The 19,625-nt window shown below is 37.1% G+C and overlaps 1 protein-coding gene across 5 annotated transcripts in view; it reads left to right on the top strand.

Moving 5' to 3' along the window:
• The window catches only part of ZMYM5 (zinc finger MYM-type containing 5), a 32,591-nt gene extending 19,552 nt beyond the window's left edge, over window positions 1-13,039 (top strand). For 3 of the 5 annotated variants that reach the window (XM_043574606.1, XM_043574616.1, XM_043574624.1), the window contains exons 5-8: window positions 3,101-3,386; window positions 3,933-4,089; window positions 5,028-5,240; window positions 11,608-13,039. In XM_043574606.1, coding sequence (XP_043430541.1) covers window positions 3,101-3,386; window positions 3,933-4,089; window positions 5,028-5,240; window positions 11,608-12,360 — 1,409 coding nt within the window. In that variant the 3' untranslated portion in view covers window positions 12,361-13,039. Of the gene's footprint in view, window positions 1-3,100; window positions 3,387-3,932; window positions 4,090-5,027; window positions 5,241-11,607 lie in introns of those variants that run through there. The other 2 variants (XM_043574632.1, XM_043574640.1) reach the window with 2 other exon arrangements.
• The last annotated feature ends 6,586 nt before the right edge of the window (window positions 13,040-19,625 follow it).

The following is a 19,625-nucleotide window of genomic DNA, read 5'->3' as shown; positions in this document are numbered from 1 at the left end:
GTACCATTTTGAAGCTAACAATAATATATGATGGAGGAGTCCGTGTGTGAAGTTAGGAAAACTGAGACTTTGCAGAATAATCCATCACCTATATTAATGATTATGAAATAATATTTAGAAGGCTGAGAAGAAACTGTAGAAAGAGTTGCTTTAAAAAGTATTTTGGAAGGGTGCCTGGCTGGTGCAGTTGGTAGAGCATGCAGCTGTTGATATTGAGATCATGAGTTCAAGCCCCACATTGGGTGTAGAGCTTACTTAAAATGAATAAATGAAATTTAAAATAAATAGTGGTGCCTGGGTGGCCCAGTCAGCTGAGCATCCGACTTAATTTTGGCTTATGTCAGTGGTCTCATGGTTGTGGAATCGAGCCCCACATTGGGCTCCGTGCTGAGCATGAAGCCTGCTTAAGATTCTGTCTCTCTCTCTCCCTGCTCCCCACCCTCTGTCCCTCTCTTCTGCTTTTGCTCTCGCTCTCTAAAATAAAATGAATAAGAAGTATTTTAGAGGGGAGTACAATGATGTTCTGCATTTGCTTGAAATACACAAAACACATTGTTTAGAGGGATGAATAGATGTTGATAAAGCAAAAATAGTAAAAGAGGAGAGAATAGACTTGGTGGGCATATGAGTGGTCACTGTAAAATTTTTTCTTTTCTATGCTTTATATTTTTCGTATTAGGGAGGAAGTGGTTATGAAAATGGACATCACATACCAGATTCTGTACTTCTCTGATTTGCATATTTGCTTTATTTTGTAATATATTAATACTTTCCTCTTTGAGACAAAAAAGTGGCTAAATATTTTTTTTGCAAATGCCCTGTGTACCAAATATACTGCTTTACTATATGCATTATCTCATTTAGTCTTCATAACACTCTGATGAGTAAGATATCATTTCCAGTTTGTAGTTGAGAAAACCAAAACACAATTTTTTTTTTTTAATGTTTATTTATTTTTGAGACAGAGAGAGACACAGCATGAGCAGGGAAGGGGCAGAGAGAGAGGGAGACACAGAATGTGAAGCAGGCTCCAGGCTCTGAGCTGTCAGCAGAGAGCCCGACGCGGGGCTCGAACTCATGAAATGTGAGATCATGACCTGAGCCGAAGTCAGACGCTTAACCGACTGAGCCACCCAGGCGCCCCAACCAAAACACAATTTAACGTACTTGCACCATCTAGTAAGTCAGGAAATGCATTTTGAACCTAGGGTCCTTAAGAATTGATAACTACCGCATTGCACGATTCAAGGGCCACCATTTACAGTTTGGGCACAATAGAGTATCGTTCAAATACAAAGTGGATAGGGGCATCTGGATGGCTCAGTTGGTTAAGGTTCTGACTTCGGCTCAGGTCATGATCTCACAGCTTGTGAGTTCGAGCCCTGCATCAGGCTCTGTGCTGATAGCTCGGAGCCTAGAGCCTGCTTTGGATTCTGTGTCCCCCTCTCTGGCCTTCCCCTGCTTACTCTCTCTCTAAAATAAACAAATGGCACAAAAACAGATACTCAGATCAATGAAACAGAATAGAGAACCCAGAAATGGGTCCACAAACGTATGAGCAACTAATCTTTGACAAAGCAGGAAAGAATGTCCAATGGAATAAAGATAGTGTCTTCAGCCAGTGGTGCTGGGAAAACTGGACAGCGACATGCAGAAAAATGAGCCCAGACCACTTTCTTACACCATATACCAACATATTCAAAATGGATGAAAGACCTAAACGTAAGACAGGAAGCCATCAAAATCCTAGAGGAGAAAGCAGGCAAAAACCTCTTTGACCTTGGCTGCAGTAACTTCTTGCTCAACACGTCTCCGGAGGCAAGGGAAACAAAAGCAAACATGAACTATTGGGACCTAATCAAAATAAAAAGCTTCTGCACAGCGAATGAAACAATTAGCAAAACTAAAAGGCAGCCAACAGAATGGGAGAAGATATTTGCAAATGACATATCAGATAAAGGGTTAGTATCCAAAATTTATAAAGAACTTACCAAACTCAACATCCAAAAAGCAAATAATCCAATGAAGAAATGGACAAAAACATGAATAGACACGTCTCCAAAGAAGACATTCAGATGGCTAACAGACACATGAAAAGATGCTGAACATCACTCATCAGGGAAATACAAATTAATACCACAATGAGATACCACCTCATACCTGTCAGAATGGCTAACAGTAACAACTCAGACAACAGCAGATGTTGGTGAGGATGCATAGAAAGAGGACCTCTTTTGCACTGCTGATGGGAATGCAAACTGGTGCAGCCTGTCTGGAAAACAGTATGGAGGTTCCTCAAAAAATTAAAAACAGAACTACCCTATGACCCAGCAATTATACTACTAGGTATTTATCCAAGGGATACAGGTGTGCTGTTTCAAAGGGGCACATGCACCCCAATGTTTATAGCAGCGCTATCGACAATAGCCACAGTATGGAAAGAGCCCAAATGTCCATCGATGGATGAATGGATAAAGAAGATGTGGTATATATACAATGGAGTATTACCCAGCAATCAAAAAGAATGAAATCTTGCCATTTGCAACTATGTGGATGGAATAGAGGGTATTATTCTAAGTGAAATTAGGGAAAGACAAATCTCATTATTACTTCACTCATATGAAGAATTTAAGATAGAAAACAGCTTAACATAAGGTAAGGGAAGCAAAAATAATATAAAAACAAGGAAGGGAACAAAACATAAGAGACTTTTAACTACAGAGAGCAAACTGAGGGTTGCTGGAGGGGTTGCCTCCGGGAGGGGGGACAGGCTAAATGGGTAAGGGGCATTAAGGAAGGCACTTGTTGATATGAGCACCGGGTGTTATACATAGGTGATGAATCACTGGTATCTACTCCTGAAGTCATTATTGCACTATATGCTAACTAACTTGAATGTAAATTAAATAAAATGAAATGAAAAAAATTCAAAGTGGATAGTTCCCCTGGGATTGTGCCACAGGGTTGGCTGGCTCTGACCATTTGCTTATAGGGCTGCCTCACTATTCTGTTAAACTTGCAAAATGAAAATTTTAAAATATTTTTCTGATGTGAATTTTGAATTGTTCCATGACTTTTTCTTGTATGTTTTATTTTTAAGATTCTTGGATCTCCCAGTCAGCATCATTTCCCCGTAATCAGAAACAGCCAGGGGTGGATTCTTTATCACCAGTGGCCTCCCTTCCTAAGCAGATTTTCCAGTCTTCAGTCCAACAGCAACTTACTAAACCAGCTAAAATCACTTGTGCACACTGCAAAAAACCTTTACAGAAGGGACAGACAGCTTATCAACGAAAAGGATCAGCTCACCTCTTTTGTTCTACCACCTGCCTTTCTTCCTTCTCTCATAAGCGCACTCCAAAGAAACGCAATGTAATATGTAAAAAGTAAGCTGTACTTTTCAACCTGGCTCCATATAATTGAATACTGGCAGTATAGACGTGGGTTGAATGTAATTGAGAGCTGTATAGATTCATGGATACAGTTGTTGCAGAGATATCTTCAAGTTTATTGAGCTTGAGTTATCCTAGAGTGTGTCAGAGCTGTGAGTTCATTTGTGCTGTCCTTACTCTTGGCAGGAAAGGAAAATGTAAAAATTGACCCTCTCTCTGCCACTGACTTTGCCTTGCTCCTTCCCATCTTTTACCTTCGTTCTACCAAGTTGCTACCACCTTTTTTGAGTCCTTCAAAAATCATAATAACCTGTGAGAAGGTTCTTGTGCTACAAAATGTTTTTACCTCCAAATCATCTCTTGCTGTACTATTTAGGAACTCTTGACAGTGAAACCAAAGGTGGGTTTTGCTAGATCCAAAAATTACAGTTGATTCCTAGGATTAAATCATGAGAAAATGAAAAATGTCATTTCTTGTTCATATATTTGACTTTTATTAAATGTAATATTCTTAAGTTTCATCTGTCCCTTGTGTTTCAGAGATGCACCTACAAAAAAAGCTACTACTTTTCAAGTTGAGTCAAAAGAATCCTCCCAAGAATTTTGTCGTACATCTTTGCCTCCCTGTGAAGACAACCAGAATCTTAGAAAAAGAGTTAATAAATCAAGATGTATAATCTGTAGTAAACTAACAGAGGTCTGGATTTTTATATCGTATTTAAGCTACTATGTAGGTTAACAAGGATAATTTTAAGTGTTATTATATGTTCTGCCACCTACATAATACGGACGTCCTGGATCTACATAATGAAGTTAAAGGAAAGGATGAGGATATGTTAGAACTGTTTTGTGAACAAATATCCCATTTGCATGCTATGGAAAGTACACAGCTATTTCCATGGAAGTGGATATACTCCTAAACAAAGTAATGGTGAATTTTGTTCTTACTAGCCACTCTAAATAATAAAGTGTAGTTTCAGGACACGAAGGAAGCAACCAATCCTGCTACAAGAATATGTAGAATGAGTGGAGTGTAAGTGTGTTGAAAACTTCACGTTTCTTAAGTGGTATTGCCATCTTTCCAGTTGCCTAAAGAAGAAACATGCATACAGGCAGTCTTTACGTAATAAACGCCTTGGCAACTGAATTTGGTGTTCCTTGGAGCCATGCAAATTGAGGGCATGATTTTATCTCAGTTACCACAGAGCTGAGCAAAGCGAGAACCATCTTATTTATGCATATACAGACACCATCCTGAATATAGTAATACTGATTCTTTTAGCACCTTCCATGAATTTTCTAGGGCAGTGAAGTTTATAATAACAAAAATTACCAATCCATTTCTTTTAATTAGGTGGTATCAAAATCTTCTAAACAGTTTGTTTCCTCTAGTTTTTAAGTGTCTCTGGGGAAGTTATTACTGACCTTATAGCTTTTTGTTCCATGAATCTTACTTTATTGTAAGATCAAAGATAAAAATGAAAGAATAACAAAATGTAATTTTTACTCTTTTCCCTGAATATTTCTTCCACTGAGAAATTATTAGAGATTGTTTCTTTTGAAGAAACTAGTTATCTCCTTGCTTACTGTGCTAATCTGGCTCATTTATTTAATAAATTCTGCCTTTTCTTTTAGATTCGTCATGAAGTCAGCGTTAATAATGTAGTACATAAACTGTGCAGTAACCAGTGCTTTAATAAGTACAGGTTAGCCAATGGTCTAATAATGAATTGCTGTGAACAGTGTGGAGAGTACTTGCCTAGTAAAAGTGCTGGAAACCATGTCCTGATGATTGAAGGTCAGCAGACAAGATTTTGCTGCCAAAGTTGTGTTAATGAATATAAACAGGTAATTATTTTCAATGCATTTTATTTAAAAAATTTTTTTTTCAACGTTTATTTATTTTGGGGACAGAGAGAGACAGAGCATGAACGGGGGAGGGGCAGAGAGAGAGGGAGACACAGAATCGGAAACAGGCTCCAGGCTCTGAGCCGTCAGCCCAGAGCCCGACGCGGGGCTCGAACTCACGGACTGCGAGATCGTGACCTGAGCTGAAGTCGGACGCTTAACCGACTGCGCCACCCAGGCGCCCCTTTTCAATGCATTTTAAATGATTAAGTATACAATAGCTTTTCCCTGTTAGCTTACATTAACCAGATTTATCTTAGAATCTCATTTAGTTCCATTTTTGTCAGTCACTGAGCTGTCGCATCTCAAACGAGTATTGAAATCAATTGATTGTTCCAAGCTAGTCTTCCTTCCTCTTCTGTGGTTTAGAATAGCTTGAAAAGAATAGGTATTAACATAAATGCTTGATGGAATTCACCTGTGAAGTGAGTCCTAGACTTTTGTTGAGAGTTTGATTATTGATTCAATTTCAGTACTAGTTATTATCAGTCTGTTCAAATTTTCTATTTCTTCCTGATTCAGTTTTGGAAGATTATATATGTTTCTGGAATTTACCCGTATCTTTTATGTTGTCCATTTGTCAGCATTTAATTTTTTATTATTGTATCTCCTTATAATCTTTTGTATTACTGTAGTGTCATTATTTCTTCCCATTTCTGGTTGTATTTGAGGTTTTTTTTTTAATGAGTAGCTAATGCTTTATCAATTCTGTTTATCTTTCATAGAACCAGCTCCTGGTTTCGTTATTCTTTTTTTGTTTGTTTGTTTTGTTTTTTTTGGAGAGAGCACGTACAAGGGGGTAGAGGGGCCAGGGGGGTGATAGAGAGAGGGAGAGAATGAATCTCAAGCAGGCTCCATGCTCAGAGTGGAGCCCAGCACAGGGCTTTATTCCATGACCCTGGCATCATGGTCTGAGCCAAAATCAAGAGTCAGATGCTCAACTGACTGAGCCACCCATTGGTTTTTTTTTTCCCCCCTATTGTTTTTCCAATCCTTATTTAAATCTATTTGTACTCTCATCTTTATTATTTTATTAGCTTTCAGCTCACTGTTCTTTCTCTAGCTCTTTTATGTATATGGTTAAATTGTTTTAGATTTGGCTTGTTTCTTGAAATAGACCTGTATTGCTGTAAACTTCCCTCTTAGAACTGTTTTTGCTGTATCTCAAAGATATTGGACTACTGGCATTTTGTCTCCATGTATTTTTTTTTATTTCCTCTGATTTCTTCATTGACCCATTGATTGTTTAGTAGCATGTTGTTTAGCCTTCATGTGTTTCTGTTTTTTCCCATTTTTTTCTTATAATTGACTTGTAGTTTCATACTGTTGTTGTCAGGAAAGATGCTTCATACGATTTGATTCTTCTTAAATTTACTGAGACTTATTTTGTGGCCTAACATATGATCTGTCCTGGAGAATGTTCCATGTGCACTTGAATGTGTATTCTGCTGGTTTGGGATAAAATGTTCTATATATACCTGTTTGATCCATCTGGTCTAATGTGTCATTCAAAGCCACAGTTTCATGTTGATTTGCAGTCTGGATGATATATCCATTGATGCAAGTGGGATGTTAATGTCCCCTCTATTACTGTGTTACTGGCAATTTCTCCTTTATGTCTGTTAACATTTGCTTTAAATATTTAGGTGCTCCTATGTTTGGTGCATAGATATTTACAATTGTTACATCCTCTCTTGCTCTCTTTCCTTGTGGTTTGATGGATTTCTTTAATGTTATGCTTGTTTCCTTTCTTTTTTATTGTGTATGGATGGTTTTGAGTTGTGGTTGCCATTGGGTTCATATATGACATCTTATGTGTATAGCAGTCTGTTAAGTTGATGGTTGCTTTATTTCAAACACATTCCGAATGCACTACATTTTTACTACCTTCTCCACGTTTTATGTCTGTGTCATATTTTATATCCTTTTATTTTGTGTATTCCTAGATTAATTTTTGTAGATCTAATAGATTTCCTACTTTTGTGTTTTAACCTCCATACTGGCTTCATAGTGATTAATCCTATTGCCTTTACTGTATGTTTGCTTTTACATGTGAAATTTTTCTTTTCATAATTTTCTTCCATTTATGGCCTTTTTTTTCCAGTTAAAGAATTCCCTTTAACATTTCTTATAAGGCTGGTTTAGTGGTGATGAACTCTAACTTTTGTTTGTCTGGAACTGTTTCTTGTATTCTGAATGATAGTCTTGCTGCATAAAGTCTTCTTGGTTATAGATTTCTTCTTTCAGCACTTTGAATGTATCTTGTCACTCTTTTGGTCTGCAATGTTTCTGCTGAAAAATCAGCCGGTAGCATTATGGGGTTTCCCTTGTATGTAACTGTTTTGTTGTTTTAAAATTTCCGTATTTATCATTACTTTTTGCCATTTCGATTATGATGTGTCTTGGTGTGCCCCTTTTTGAATTCATCTTGTAAGGGGCTCTCGGTGCTTCCTACACCTGAGGGCTCTCGGTGCTTCCTTCCCCCAGATTAGGGATGTTTTCAGCTATTATTTCTTGAAATAAGTTTTTGCTCACCCACTCCCCTTTCTGGCATCCCTATATTGCAAATGTCATTACCCTTAATAATGTTGCAGAATTCCCTTAATTTTTTTTTCATTTTTTATTATTCCTTTCTCTTTTTGCTGTTTAGCTTGAATGATTTCCATTACTTTGTCTTCCAGATCACTGATCTGCTCTACTTCCTCTCATCTCCTATTGATTCCCTCTATTGCAATTACTAAATTCTTCAGCTCTGAGTCCATTCTTTTTTATATTCTCTATCTCTTTGTTGAAGTGCTTACTGAGTTCATCCACTCTTATCTCAAGTCTAGTGAGTATCTTTATGACCATTCATGAATTCTTCATCAGGCGTATTGGTTATCTACATTTTATTTAGCTTTTTAATTGTGATTTTGTCCTGTTCTTTCACTTGGGCCATGTTCTTCTATCTCCTTATTTTGTCTAATTTTCTGTGTTTGTTTCTATGTGTTACGAAGGTCAGCTACATCTCGTCTTGAAAGTAGTGGCCTTATATAGAAGAGGTCCTGTGGTGCCCTTTTCTGGCCAGTCTTTTCTGTCCACCAGAACCAGGTGCTCCAGGTGTCCCTTGTGTGGGCTGTGTGTGCCCTCCTGTTGTGACAGAGCTGCGATTGCCTTTGGCCCAACCATCTGTAATGACCTACTTTGTTTCCTGTGGGCCCAATGGGCAGGATTTGCTTCTGATGCCATTGAGAAACCTGTCATAGTTGTTATGGGCTCATTTGTGGGTGGGGTGGCATTCAGCCTAGCAATTTGCAGTTAGCCTTTCTGTCACAGCTGCAGGGCAGGGCTTGCTCCCTGTGCAGCCAGGTAAGGATCCCAGTTGCAGAAACTGCAGGCGTGTTATTTCTCCCGCTTCCCTAGGGCAGGAATCACTTTAGAGTGGTCCCAGTCCTGGCTGGGGCAGGGCAGACGTTGCTAGCAAGTTAGAGGGAGAGTGTTAGCGTTAGCTTTTGCAAGCAACCAGTTATCTAGGCTGGGGGCGGTGGGGAATGCTACCCATCAGCACTTTTCCTAGAGTAATCTGCAGATTATTCTGGCACAGTTTCCAAGAGGAGTCAGTAAATCTTCATGTATTCCTCAGATGCTTTTCAAACCGCTGCTTCTCTGGTGTGTCTCAGGTCAAGTTATTTAGTGTATGGACTCCTTTAAGGGGGTGGACTTCATTTCCTATCATCTTCTTGCTATCCCAGCATTAAACCCACTGGTTTTTGAAGCTCCCAAGGCTTAAGCCCTACTGAATTTTTCTTTCTTTCTCTTTCTTTTCTTTTCTTTCTTTTCTTTTCTTTTCTTTTCTTTTCTTTTCTTTTCTTTTCTTTTCCCTTTCCTTTCCTTTCCTTTCTTTTCCTTTCCTTTCCTTTCCTTTCTTTTCTTTTCTTTTCTTTTCTTTTCTTTTCTTTTCTTTTCTTTTCTTTTCTTTTCTCTTCTCTTCTCTTCTCTTCTCTTCTCTTCTCTTCTCTTCTCTTCTCTTCTCTTTTCTTTTCTTTTCTTTTCTTTTCTTTTCTTTTCTTTTCTTTTCTTTTCTTTTCTTTTCTTTTCTTTTCTTTCTTCTGCAGAGGCATTACTTTATTCAGGCAGGGATGAGCCAGACACAACATGGCAGGAATACAGGGGGTCAGGACATGGAAGCACACCCTCACCCAGTCACCCCAAGAGGGTGCAGTGAGTGGAGAGGGGGTTGGCGAGCCCTATCACAAGGACCACCACAGCCCCCTCCTCTGGGAGGAGCCTTTCCCAGCTGACAAGAGGGAGAGAAAATGGGGTGCAAGTAAAGGAGCCTAGTCGTAGAGTGGTTTAGCTAAGCTCCACTGATTTCTAAAGGTTTTGGAGTTAAGCCCTGCTGGTTTTCAAGGCCACATGTTATAGTGACTCAGATCCTCAGTGTCAAGAGTACACAGTGTGGAGTCTGAGCCTCTCTTTTCTCCATGCTTGTGTTGTCCCTCTTGTTTGTGGTTAGTTACACCAGGTATTTATTTGGTTCCCAAGCACATCTCGTCAGTGTGGACTTACCTCTGTGATTGGCTGCGGTCTTTAGGTCATTTTCAGAGTTCATTGTGTAGATGTAGCTGTTCTCTTGTTGTGTCCATGGAACGAGGTGAGGTCACGATCCTCCATCAATTGGTACCAAATCATTTTTATGGGAAAAGTAAGATCTTTCTTGTTTTTATGTTTATTTTGAGAGAAGTGGGGCTTGATCTTACCAAGTGTGAGACGCTTAACCAACTTAGCCACTCAGGTGCCCCTTTGATCCCATAGTTTTAATTAATATATTTTGATGATTTCTAAAATATATCTGTAGATGAAATTTTTTCTCTTTTTTTATTTGAAGGTTGTTTTGTGTGTAGATATATCTTTCAATTTCAGACTATTCTATCCATCTGTAATCTCCATTTTAATGTTCCACAAATACCTCATATTCCATGTCTAAAGCTGAAACTCCAAACCTGCTTTCATTCTGTTTCCCATATCCTTATCTCACCATTCAGTCAGAAGCCTAGGCAGAAACTTAGGGCTATTCTTTACTCCTCCTTCCTTAACCTCCAGAGTCACTCAGTTACCAATAATCCAGATTCTACTTCCTAAATATCTCTCAACTCTATCCTATCTCTATTCCTATAATCCTAGACGAAGCCACCATCATCTTTTCCAGAATGACTACCACAGTTTCCTGGCTGTCTCTGTACCATTTCGTCTTCCTTCCGTACAGTTAGAAATGATAATACCATCAGAGCAGTCTAAGTACAAACTTGGTTATGTTGCTCCTGCTTTTTTTACTTCAGTGCCGCCAATATTGCTTTAAGGATTAAATCAAAACAAAATTCTTATAAGTTTTTTAAACTTGAACGCAGTGTTCAATTGTGCTTTGTAGAAAAATATTATAGCTAATAGGATGCATTCACATTATATACATCTTTGTTATTTTGATTTTTTAAAATTTTATTTTATGGACTCTAAAATCAGTTCTATGTCTTTATTAAATGGAATCATACAATATGATACTTTGTGGCTGGCTTTCACGTATCGTACTGTGTCCAAGTTTCATCCAGGTTGTAGCATATAACTTAACTTGTTTTTATTGCCAAATACTATTTAATTGTATGGATAATACCCACATATAAAAAAAATTTTTTTTAACGTTTATTTATTATTGAGAGACAGAGCATGAGCATGAGCATGGGAGGGACAGAAGCGGGGAGACACAGAATCCGAAGCAGGCTCCAGGCTCTTAGCTGTCAGTACATAGCCCAACGCAGGGCTCAAACTCACAAACCTCAAGATCATGACCTGAGCCAAAGTCGGATGCTTAACTCTTGAGCTACCCAGACACCCTTTCCCACATTTCTTGTTTATCCATCAGTAATGGACATTTGAATTATTTCTACGTTTTGTCTGTTATGAATAATAACATTGCTGTGAACACTTTGTACAAATATGTGTAGACCTCCATTTTCACTCTGGCGTTGGTGGGTCATATGGTAACTCTTTAACTTTTCAAAAATTGCCAGGCTGTTTTCCAAGGTACCTGTACCATTTTACATTTGCACTATCACCTTAGGAAGGTTTCAATTTTTCCACATCTTTGCCAACACTTGCCATTATATCACGTATCTTTTATTATAGTCACCCTAGTGGATGTGAAGTGGGATGTGGTGGTTTTGATTTATATTTCTTTGATGACAAATGAGCAACTTTTCATGTGCTTATTGAGCATTGGCATATGCATTAATCTTAACAATTCTAACATAAAATTGTAATCTGTTTCTCCCAGATGATGGAAACAAAATCAAAAAATTTATCAGCATCAGAAAACAGAAAAAGGAATGCTATTAGAGAAGAAAATGAAAGGAAATTATATGGATCATTGAATACTCTTTTAGAAAAAAAAGAGGGAATACCAGAAAAAAAGGAAAAGACTTCAGAGCTACAGGTGTTGGCAGAATGTAGGACAGATGATACATCACTGATCAAACAGGATGTGAATTTACCTTCTATAACCATAGCTGATAAATTTCAAGAGCAACTGGAAGAGAAAAAATCAGAAGACTCCATTATATCGGTTGTACTTTCTGCAGACCCAGGTACATGGCCCCGTGTTTTAAATATTAAACAACGGGACATTCTTGTTGAAAACGATCCACCTCAAGTAAGAAATTTTAACTTTCCAAAAGACAATACAGGGAGGAAGTTTTCAGAAACTTATTATACACGAATTCTTCCAAATGGTGATAAAACCACTAGATCCTGGTTACTTTATTCAACTTCAAAAGATTCTGTGTTTTGTTTGTATTGCAAACTCTTTGGGGAAGGAAAAAATCAATTGAAGAATGAGAATGGGTGCAAAGATTGGCAGCATTTATCACATATTCTTAGCAAACACGAGGAAAGTGAAATGCACATTAACAATAGTGTTAAGTATTCAAAATTAAAATCTGATTTGAAAAAAAATAAAACTGTGGAAGCTGCAGTACATGGATTACATAAGAATGAGAAAAATGATGGTGTGCTCTTGTTGTACACATAATATACCTGATGTGGTTTTGACATAACAAGGTCATACATTTATTCAGAAAAGATCTGTAACCCTAACAGTACCATTTGTTGTTGTGAAGCTCCTATAACTTTCAACAGTTCATTAGCAATAAGTATAATAGCAAATAGTAAAGAATGTTTCTGTTTCAAATTCTAAAGCTAATTGGATTCAATAGTAATTAATGTGGGTTTCAATAAAGGCAATTGTTACTTTTTCATTCTATCAATTCACACCTTTTAAAATTGGCATTTGAGGGCTAACATTTGACAGGTTTGGTTAATTTTCTGTTCTGATTACTTTGAAAAAAGGAGAGAAAGGCTTAGATTTATCAGTAGTAGTTTGAACAAGATACTGTGTGAACATTCTCATTATTATTAAAGTAAAAACATTTAGAAACAGTTTGAGAGTAGAATGGAATCTGAAACTGCAGCTTTTTGCTATTAAACCAAATACCTGCAATTTCTTTCTTTTGGGCAAAACATTGTTTTATGATTTGGGCAAAATGGCATTATTTGTTACTTCATATTAAGGTGATTACTTTGCATTTTATTTACTTTAATTTATAAATATTTTAGATTTTATTCTTATGTGAGAAGTATAAGAATAAAGAGTATATACCTATTTTTATGTTAGTACAAATATAAGAAATATTAAAAATATATTAAGTTAACCTTTAGGTTTTGTGGCAATTTTTTTTCTTCTGAAGACTACATGCTTGAAATTTGAGAAACACACTAATGAAAATTAAGGCTGTCCACTTTTTCAAATGATCAGTGCTCCCATTACTATATATTTAGTAATTCTCCCTTTATATCTGATTTCGGATACGGCTTTATCATATATTAAATTCTTAACATATACTGGGCTTTGTCTCAAAGCTTTGAAACAGAATGACAAATGAACAATGACTAGAGCAGAACTAGGTGTATTCTTTTTGGTGAGTGACACTAGGAGTACTTGGAGACTCTGTCACTGATGCCAGTGCTTAAAACTATTATTAGAGGACCCACAAAAATCATTATCATTAATGTATTATAACCATTTTGTTTTTTGACAACTCGACCATTTCAGTCTTTCAGAGTTGGATCTGAATGAGGCTTTGGGACGTTACCAAAAATCCAATTTACTCTTAAAGGCCTAAGAGAATACTCTAAAGAATATAACACAGGATTTGAAGTTCCTTTCCAAATGTTTAATGTGCCCATTATTTCACTAAAACTTACTGCTAATTGAATGACATTATATGGTTATATTCGATAGACGCTTGGTATCACTGGTATCTGAGCAAACTAATTAAATCAACCAGTGGCTACTTAAGATAATTTGCAAAAACATCAAACTTATCCATTGAGAAAACAAAATTAAATCCTGTCCTTTAAATTCTTATTTTATTTATTTATTTATTTACGTATTCTTATTTATTTTTTCACCATACTATGAGGCACCATAAGCTCTTGATGTAGTAATGAATTAAATGTGAAAAATTTGGGGGAGCCTGGATGGCTTAATTGGTGAGTGTCTGACTCTTGATTTTGGCTCAAGTTGTAATTTCGTGATCATGAGTTGGAGCCCTGCATCAGGCTGTGCCAATAGCACAGAACCTGCTTGGGATTCTCTTTCTCCCTCTCTCCCTGCCCTTCCTCTGCTCACATGTGTGCATATGTGTTCTCTCTCTCTCAAAAAAATAATAATAAACATTAAAAAAATTCAAAAGACGTAGATGCTTGGGTGCCTGCATGGCTCAGTCAGTTAAGCGTCCCAACTCTTGATTTCGGTTCAGGTTATGATCTCATGGTTCGTGAGTTTGAGCCCTGTAATGGGACTCACACTGATGGTGTGGAGTCTGCTTGGGATTCCTGCTCTCTCCCTCTCTGTCCCTTCAGCTCTCTCTCTCTTTCAAAATCTTAAAAAAAAAAAAAAAAAAAATTAGAGGCTGGGTTTTTCCATATTTACTGTAAATTTCTCATTCAACTTTTTGCTGTGTAAAATTTTTCATAATATTCATAAAATGTTGAGGGAAAAATCAACTAAATTCAGAACATAATAAAAACAAACATCTCCAGGCAGGGGAATGATTTTTTTCCGCCTTATCAAGTTTTTGTTTTTTTAAGTTTATTTATTTATTTTGAGAGAGAGGGAGTGGGGAGGGAGAGACAGGGGGAGAGAGAGAATCCCAAACGGGTTCCGCACCATCAGTGCAGAGCTGGACACAGGGCTCGATCTCAAGAACCATGAGATCATGACCTGAGCCGAAGCCAGATGCTTAACCAACTGAGCCATCCATGTGCCCCAAGTTTTGTTTTGTTTTGTTTTTTTATGAGTATGTTCTCACTATAAAAGGAAGAAAACAGTTCAAGTCTTGTTACCATCTCCTACTTTCCCTACAGGATAATTTGTCAGCAGTGATCTGGACTATACCCAGCATTTGTTTTCATCTTTTTAATTTCATTGAGAACAGGCATTAGGAAATATTATCTCTTGCCACTAATTTAATATCAAAAATTAGTAAAGACAATTCAGAATAACAGTCCATAAGAAGTGGCAGGGGCACTTGGGTGGCTCAGTTGGTGAAGCGTCTGACTCTGGGTTTCAGCTCAGGTTATGAACTCCCAGTTCATGAGTTTGCTTAGGATTTCCTCCTCCCCCTCTCTATCTGCCTTTCCCTACTTGTGCTGTCTCTGTCTCTTTCAAAATAAGTAAACTTAAAAAAAAAAAGAAAAGAAATGGCAATCTATTGGTTTTCTCATTTCACAGAAGGCAAGTGAAAATATTTTTGTAAATTTTTTCAGATTTTCTGTCTTTAAAATTCTTACATTTTGCCATTTTCTTCCTGTGATTCCTAGACTCATCCCTGTCCCATCTCAGTGCTGAAAGCCAGTAAGAGCCGCTAATAGCTATTTTATATATACAAGGTAAAATTTGCTACATAGGATGGAAAAGTGGATAAGTGATTGAAGTAAAGACGTCAATAAAGAGTAATGCTTTATAATTTCAGGTCATGTCACTCTTCTGTTTCAAAGCTTTGAAGTTCCCCATTGCTTTTATTTTAAAACTGCAACTCCTTGGCACATCATGTATTGGTAGCTGCAATCATGAGTGGCAGATAATAGGGAAAAGTTGTAGACAAAAACAACATGAAGTACAAAATTGTAGAAATGGAATAGTGTTCTATAATTTTGAATTATAAAGTATGCCCGTGTTAGGATGAGATTAAGAATTTGAGAATATAACTATGGCTGAAAGAAGAATCTAAGCCAAGTACCCAAGTCTTTGTGTTCAGAAAATTAGGTTAGGAAAATAGTGGTATAATATTGAGGACAATAAAATGATTTTTTTTTTTTTTTAAAGCAACAGTGATTTTAAATCTAGAGCGTTCTGGAAGTCACATCTAGAATGAAGAGCAGATAATCCGGTTTGCTTCTATACAGATAAATAAAGCAAGGGAGACCTAAAACCTGGGAAATCAGACTCACCTCACACATGTAGATACTAAAAGACTTTCATGGGACACCTCACTGGCTCAGTTGATAGAGCATGTGACTCTTGATCTCAGGGTCATGAGTTCAAGCCCCACATTTTAAGCTTAAAAAAAAAAGACTTTAATAATTCATGTGCCTAAAAATTAATAAAAACCAAATTAATAGGGGCACCTGGGTGGTTCTGTTGGTTAGGCATCTGACTTGGTTTTGGCCGAGGTCATGATCTCATGGTTTGAGATCGAGACGAGCTCTGAGCTGACAACATGGAGCATTCCTGGGATTCCCTCTCTGTCTCTCTCTGCCCTTCCTCTGCTCATGTGTGTGCAAACACTCTTTTTCAAAATAAATAATTTTTAAAAAAGTAAAATAACCAATATCAAGAATCAGTGGAAGGACAACTAGCTGGCTCAGTGGAGTGTGGAATCCTTGATCTTGGGGTCATGAGTTTGAGCCCCATGTTGGGTCTGGAGATTACTTAAAAAAAAAAAAAGAATCACTTGAGATCCCATGGACATTTAAAACATAAGAAGGTTATGGTGTACCTGGGTGACTCAGTTGAGTGTCTAACTTCAGGTCACAATCTCATGGTTCGTGGGTTCTAGCCCCGCATTGGGCTCTGTGCTGAAGAGCCTGGAGCCTGCTTCAGATTCTGTGTCTCCCTCTCTCTCTCTGCCCCTCACCCTCACCCTCTACTCTGTCTCTGTCTCTCAAAAATGAATAAATGTTAAAAAATATTTTTTAATTCATAAAATAAAAAATAATAAACTTAAAAAAAAGCAGTCATTACTGTGAAAGGAATTAGCCTAGGGAGGTATATGAAAAGTTTAAAGACAAATACTATGTCATCTGATGCAAAGAATGGCCAAGGTGCCTTAGAAGGGGTGATCAGCTCACTTAGTGCAGAGTGGGAGGACCTGTGAGACCCTAACTTAGTGCATATTCAGAGAGCCAAGACATGGAAAACACAGAAGTTAGGAAGCAACGGTTTGTATAGGTGTTCATTATTCCCACCTTCATTCTACATTTTGTTTGTCAGAAAACAAAACAAAAAACCAGGCCTTTAGTGAAATTGAGTTGATTTAGGAAAGGAATACTAGGACAAGGGATACATTTGTTATATCCTGGTCTTTTTTTTTTTGGTTTTTGGTTTTTGGTTTTTTTTTTTGGTAGGAAGAACTGTTTCATTCCAAGAAAACACCTTTTCTTTACTAAACAATAGTTTATATCTTTGATATTTTTTCATCAAAGCCTAAAATATTAAAGTGAAAAATATAATGTTTTTAGACGATATAATCTCAGAACATTAAATAAGTTACCATCCTTAATTTGCTGGTACAGACAAATATTTCCCATGGCTTTCTCAGAAAAAACAATTGTTTTCAGAGATTTGGAGAAGTGTTCTTAAATTTTAGAGAACCTAAGACCTTGGGAGCTTATTTAAACTGCAAATGTCTGACATGTGGCTCTGGAACCTTCACTTGTACCGTATTTTAGGGGATTCTGGTGCAGGCTGTTGCCAGATCACACTTTGAGAAACACTGCTCCTGGGAAATGGATTCCTTCCAACTGAATTCAGCACATGTGTGCTTCTGTTTTTGCTGCTGCTGGTGACAACAAAATCTTACCTGCCACTGCTGAATTTTTGTGTTCTACAGATGCCATAGCCATGTTTCACACATACCTGATTTATATACTGTGTTTCATCACCTTCCATTCTCTATAGGCCTTAAATTTAATTTGGAAATGGATTTTTAATTATATGTATATAACAACACAATACATCCCTATTTCATTTTACCTTATGAATATGAAGTGGGACATATTTTTTCCTAATTTATCTTGTAACCAAACCAACCAGTGTAGTTGTTTCAAAGCAACAGTGTTTTGTAGTTTTCAATGTACAAATCTTCTGTCTCATTAAGTTTACTCCTATGTATTTTATAATTTTTGATGCTGGGATTGCCTTTTAAAAATTAAGTTTATTTATTTTGAGAAAGAGAGAGCAAGCACTAGGAGGTGAGAGCAGAGAGAGAGGGAGAGAGAGATTCCTAAGCAGGCTATGCACTGTCAGCAAAGAGCCCAGTGCAATGCTCGAACTCACAAACTGTGAGATCATGACCTAAGCCCAAATCAAGAGACAGACGCATAACCAACTGAGCCATCCAGGTGTCCCTAAAGATTTTATTTTTTAAGGAACCTCTACATCCAACATGGGGCTTAAACCCACAACCCCAAGATCAAGAGTCACATGCTCTTATAAGTGTGCCAGCCAGGCACCCCATATTGATTGATTTTCTGATATTGAAACATCCTTGCATCCCTGGAATAAATTCCACTTGATCATGTTGAATGATTCTTTTCATGTATTGTTGAATTTGGTTTGCCGATATTTAGTTGAGGATTTTTGCATTTGTATTCATCAGGTATATTGGCCTGTAATTTTCTTTTTTGTAGTGCCTTTGTCTTCTTTTGGTATTAGGGTAAGGCTAGACTTGTAGAATGAATTTGGAGGCATTCCTTCCTCTTCAGTTTTTTGGAATAGTTTGAGAAGGATAGATATCAACTATTTTTTAAATGTTTGTTAGGGGACGCTCAGTTGGTTAAGCATCCTGACTCTTGGTTTCAGCATAGCTCATGATCTTGTAGTTAGTGGGCTTGAGCCCCATGTCAGGCTCTGCACTGCCACTGCTCATGATTCTCTCTCTCCTTCTCTCTCTGCCACTCCTCTGCTCTCTCAAAATAAATAGATAAAAACTTTTAAAAAATTAAAAAATAATAAATATTGGGGCACTTGGGTGCTCAGTTGGTTGAGCGTCCGACTTTCACTTGGGTGGTGATCTCATGATTTGTGGATTTGAGCCCCAAGTCGGACTTGCTGCTGTTACAGTGGAGCCCACGTTGGAACCTCTGTCCCCCTTGCTCTCTCTGTCCCTCCCCTGTTTGCACACTCTCTCAAAAAAAAAAAAAAAAATTGGTAGAATTAACCTATGAAGTCATTTGGTCCTGGGCTTTTGTTTATGGAGTTTTTTGATTACTGATTCAATTTCACTACTAGTAATCAGTCTTCAAATTTTGTATTTCTTCCTGATTCTGTCTTAGAAGAATGTATGTTTGTGGAAGTTTGTCCATTTTTTCTATATTGCCCAATTTGTTGGCATATAATTTTTTGTAGTGGCCTCTTATAATCTTTTGTATTTTCATGGTCTTGGTTGTAACTGCTCCTCTTTCATTATATTTATATTTCATTATATTTTCATTATATTTATTTGGGCCCTTTGGGCCCTTTATCTTTTTCTCTTGATGAGTTTGGCTAAAAGTTTATCAATTTCGTTTATCTCTTCAAAGAATGAGTTCTTTTTTTTTTTTTTTAAAAGAATCAGTTCTTAATTTCCTTGATCTTTCTTTTTTTATTTTCAGTCTCTATATCATTTATTTCTGCTGTGATCTTCATTATATACTTCCTCCTACTTTGGGCTTTGCTGTTCTTTTTGTAGTTACTGTAGGTGTAAGGGTACATTGTTTATTTGAGTTTCTCTTGTTTCCTGAGGTAGACCTGTATTGCAATAAACTTTCCTCTTAGAACTGCTTTTGCTTCATCCCAGAGATTTGTTTGTTTGCTGTATCCCAAAGATTTTGGAATGTGTTTCAATTTTTGTATGCCTCCATATATTTTTTGATTTCCTCTTTGATTTATTTGTTGCCCCATTGGTTGTTTAGTAGCATGTTCTTTAGCCTCTAAATGTTTGTGTTTTTTTTCCATTTTTTTTTCCTACTTTC

Source organism: Prionailurus bengalensis, chromosome A1 (assembly GCF_016509475.1).
Source record: "Prionailurus bengalensis isolate Pbe53 chromosome A1, Fcat_Pben_1.1_paternal_pri, whole genome shotgun sequence".
In the NCBI taxonomy this organism is placed as follows: domain Eukaryota; kingdom Metazoa; phylum Chordata; class Mammalia; order Carnivora; family Felidae; genus Prionailurus; species Prionailurus bengalensis.
Note: the sequence above shows the minus strand (reverse complement) of the source record. Positions and strands in the feature narration are given on the sequence as shown.